The 3,150-nt window shown below is 50.2% G+C and overlaps 1 protein-coding gene across 1 annotated transcript in view; it reads left to right on the top strand.

Moving 5' to 3' along the window:
- Positions 1 to 1,136, top strand: part of VOLCADRAFT_108623 (uncharacterized protein) — an 8,733-nt gene extending 7,597 nt beyond the window's left edge. The window contains exon 11 of the mRNA XM_002959416.1: positions 262 to 1,136. Within this exon, the coding sequence (XP_002959462.1) occupies positions 262 to 270 (9 nt within the window). The 3' untranslated portion in view covers positions 271 to 1,136. The remainder of the gene's footprint in view (positions 1 to 261) is intronic.
- The last annotated feature ends 2,014 nt before the right edge of the window (positions 1,137 to 3,150 follow it).

The raw sequence follows: 3,150 nt of genomic DNA, 5'->3' as shown, positions 1-3,150 counted from the left end.
TGATGGTGTCGCCACTGCAGCTGTGGCAGCTGCATCCGCTGGTGATGGCTGGTATGGTGGCCGCTGTGGATGTGGGCACAAGGTTGTGAACGTCAGAGGCTTAGAAATCTAGTCGGTGGCTTTGCTTGTCTTGGTCACCATGGCATGATGCCTTATTGGGCCCTCTAGACATGCAGATTCATGTTAACGGTTGGGCTCGCAGCTGGTGTGTACCTGGGGACTGGTCATTGCTGGGCATTTGCTCATTTGCTGGTGTTGCAGGTTGTGTAGATATAGGCACAGATGGGCATGTATCTGTAAGTGCCCTGAGTTGTACAAGGAAACAGCTACAGATATGAGTGGTAGCATGGGCAGAGTAGGTTTGTACGGCTGAATATGTGTACACTTGTGTACGGCTGAATACATGCCTTGGCATCTCTGAACGGGCCTGCATGTGTTGGACTGCTGTTGGGGGTGCTGGCTGTGAGGTGTTTGCAGCTCAACAGTGGGTGTACTGCTTTCAGGAAGGGAGGCGCGCTGGGGCAGCAAAGTGATGCTGTATGAGTAGATTGTTTGGCAAGCAAGGGTGTGAGAAGTCATTGCAATTGTGTACTTTGAGGGCAGGTGGCACAGGCTGGCATGGACCTCCTGGATTGGAGTGTAGTGTGATTGCATGTTGACCTTGCCCTGGACATGAACCTGTGGGATGGAGGAGGGGAAAAGGATGTCGATCCTGGCACGCGGCACTTGATTGTGAAGTAATGCAACATGATGCAGACAGACAGTGCGCCTGCAATGGGATGGTCATGTAAGTGCCTAAATAATGAGGAGGCATGGCAAGTCCGTGCAGCACCTAAGCTTGACCTGTTAAACAGGCTCGATAGACGGTCATTGGCAAAGAAGTGGTCAGAGACTTTGCTGTGCGGGTGTATGGGGGCTGCATTCAAAACAAAAGCAAAACAACACTTACTAAATGATGAACCCAAAACGATTAGCATGGTGCTTTCCTTGAGATACCTGTCACGTGCTACACCGTCATGCATGAAGGGAAGGTAGCATTTTTGGGCGGGGCCCCAGCGCGAAGCGCCCAGGGGGCCCCTGACCTGTAGGATTGCCCATGTCCGTGTGTGTGTGTGTGTGTGTGTAACGGACCAAACATAATATCTCGCCCGGCTGAAACGCGAAAGTCACAACGCCTCTCGGGCTAAACTTAATCTCAAAAGGTACCGCGTATCTCATATTGAATTCTTAGATGACGGCGTATGATAGCTCAAACTCCCAGGCCTTGAGTGTGTAACGGACCAAACATAATATTTCACCCGGCTGAAACGCGTTATCGGTACTATATAGCATTCTCTATTGCAAGGTATCTCGCATGTAGCTAACAAAGATCGTATGAGCACAAACAACTTGGGCTGCCTCCATTGACCGAGCTCATAGTCACATCAACGCCTCTCGGGCTAAATTTCATCTCAAAAAGGTGCCGGGTAACTCATCATTGATTTCCGAGATGACAGCGTATGATAACTTGAACACCCAGCTTGTGTTACCATTTGCCCGCACGGGCATTCCGACTTGCCACCAGCAGGCCGACAAATTTGCTTACATTTCTCTATGAAATACGCAAGCTGCGCATATGTACATTTACTTTAGCCAATGCTCGGGGCCTCCGGAGACTTGCGGTGTGCCCCGATGAAGCCCGCGGCTGTGGGGCGGATTGCTGAGGCCGCTGGCGCTTCGGGGATAAACATCACAGACAGCACCGAAATTCACCCAGCTTTCGTTACCATTTGCCCGCACGGGCATTCCGACTTGCGGTCTGCCGCACTGTCCATGCGGCATGGGATTAGGGTTGTTGAAATTATTAGAATTTCAGGCGTTCTCTACTAACTATAATATTATTTCTAATTAGAACGTTAGAAATAATATTAGAAGACCTGGGGTAACTTCTCAGGGAGGGGGACTTTTCACTTCGGAGTTTCACCATGGTTACGGCAGATGCTAACCCAGGTGTTTTTAACGGTTTTTACGGGGCTACGACACCCGTAAGCAGGACTTCTCAGCCAAACCCCCGGTCGAAGTGACCTCTGGGTCACTAATTTCGCCTTTAAACTGTCTTAGACTGTCTTAAACTGTCTCTGCGTACGCCTTCCCAACATCTTTGGTACCTGAACCAAGAGTCCAAGAGTCCAGTCCTAATTGTCTGCAAAGCAACACCCAACACACAGTCTGGACATGCCAAACCTGTCGCCCCAAAACTTCTAGCAAAATCCTCATCAACTCATGCAAATTGCCCCAAGGCTTCCACGGCCCCTTCCTTCACTCCCCCTGCACGTCCAGCCCCTCCAGCAGCTGCATCAGCACCTCCTCATCCATCCCACACCGCTCCATCTGCAAGGCCTTCCGGTTCTGCCGGATGTAAATCAGCTGCGGAGGCGGCCTGAATAGCCATTCTAATGGGTGTACGACATTAGAACGTTCTAATCTGTTCTAAAGGGGTCTTCTAACTTTCTCATTAGAATTCTAATTAGTTTAATTGTAATATTATTTGTAATTTCTAATGCACCAACAACCATACATGGGATGGATGCGATTCGCGTGGAGCCCGCAGGCGGTGCTGACGGTTCCGCCGGTGCAAGCTTAGCTCTCACACCATCAGCACTGCTGCAACAAAGCACGTCTCCCACCGTGTTGACACTACCCATCAATTGTCACACGTGCCGCGCTAGCTACCGGCCTGTACGGATGCAGGGGGGCCCGCTTTTTTCCGGCTTCGAGGAAGCCGACACCCGACTTATCCTTGTTTGGGACCTTGTTTGCTTTTTCTCCATTTTTGGGCGAGGCCCCGGACGCGAAGCGCCATTCGGGGGGCCGAGCCAGGTGTTCACTGCTGTCAGTCAGTCAGTCTGTCAGGGGCTTACATATCTTGCTCCGCAAAAAATAGCGTTGAAAAGCTAAATCAATTCTACATCGATTGTCCAAAGGAGGTAATTCAGATAAATCGGAGCGCAAAGATACCTTTCCAGGGTAAGATAAATTTACATATCTCGCTCCGCTAAAGATTGCATGTAAAAGCTACATCAGTTTTCACTGATTGGCCAAAGGAGAACATTCAGCTAAATCGGAGCGCGAAGATACCTTTCCATGGCTTCGAGTTTGACTTCCCCGCAG

This window comes from Volvox carteri, assembly GCF_000143455.1.
Source record: "Volvox carteri f. nagariensis unplaced genomic scaffold VOLCAscaffold_233, whole genome shotgun sequence".
Classification (NCBI taxonomy): Eukaryota; Viridiplantae; Chlorophyta; class Chlorophyceae; order Chlamydomonadales; family Volvocaceae; genus Volvox; species Volvox carteri.
This window is presented reverse-complemented; position numbering and strand designations above follow the sequence as displayed.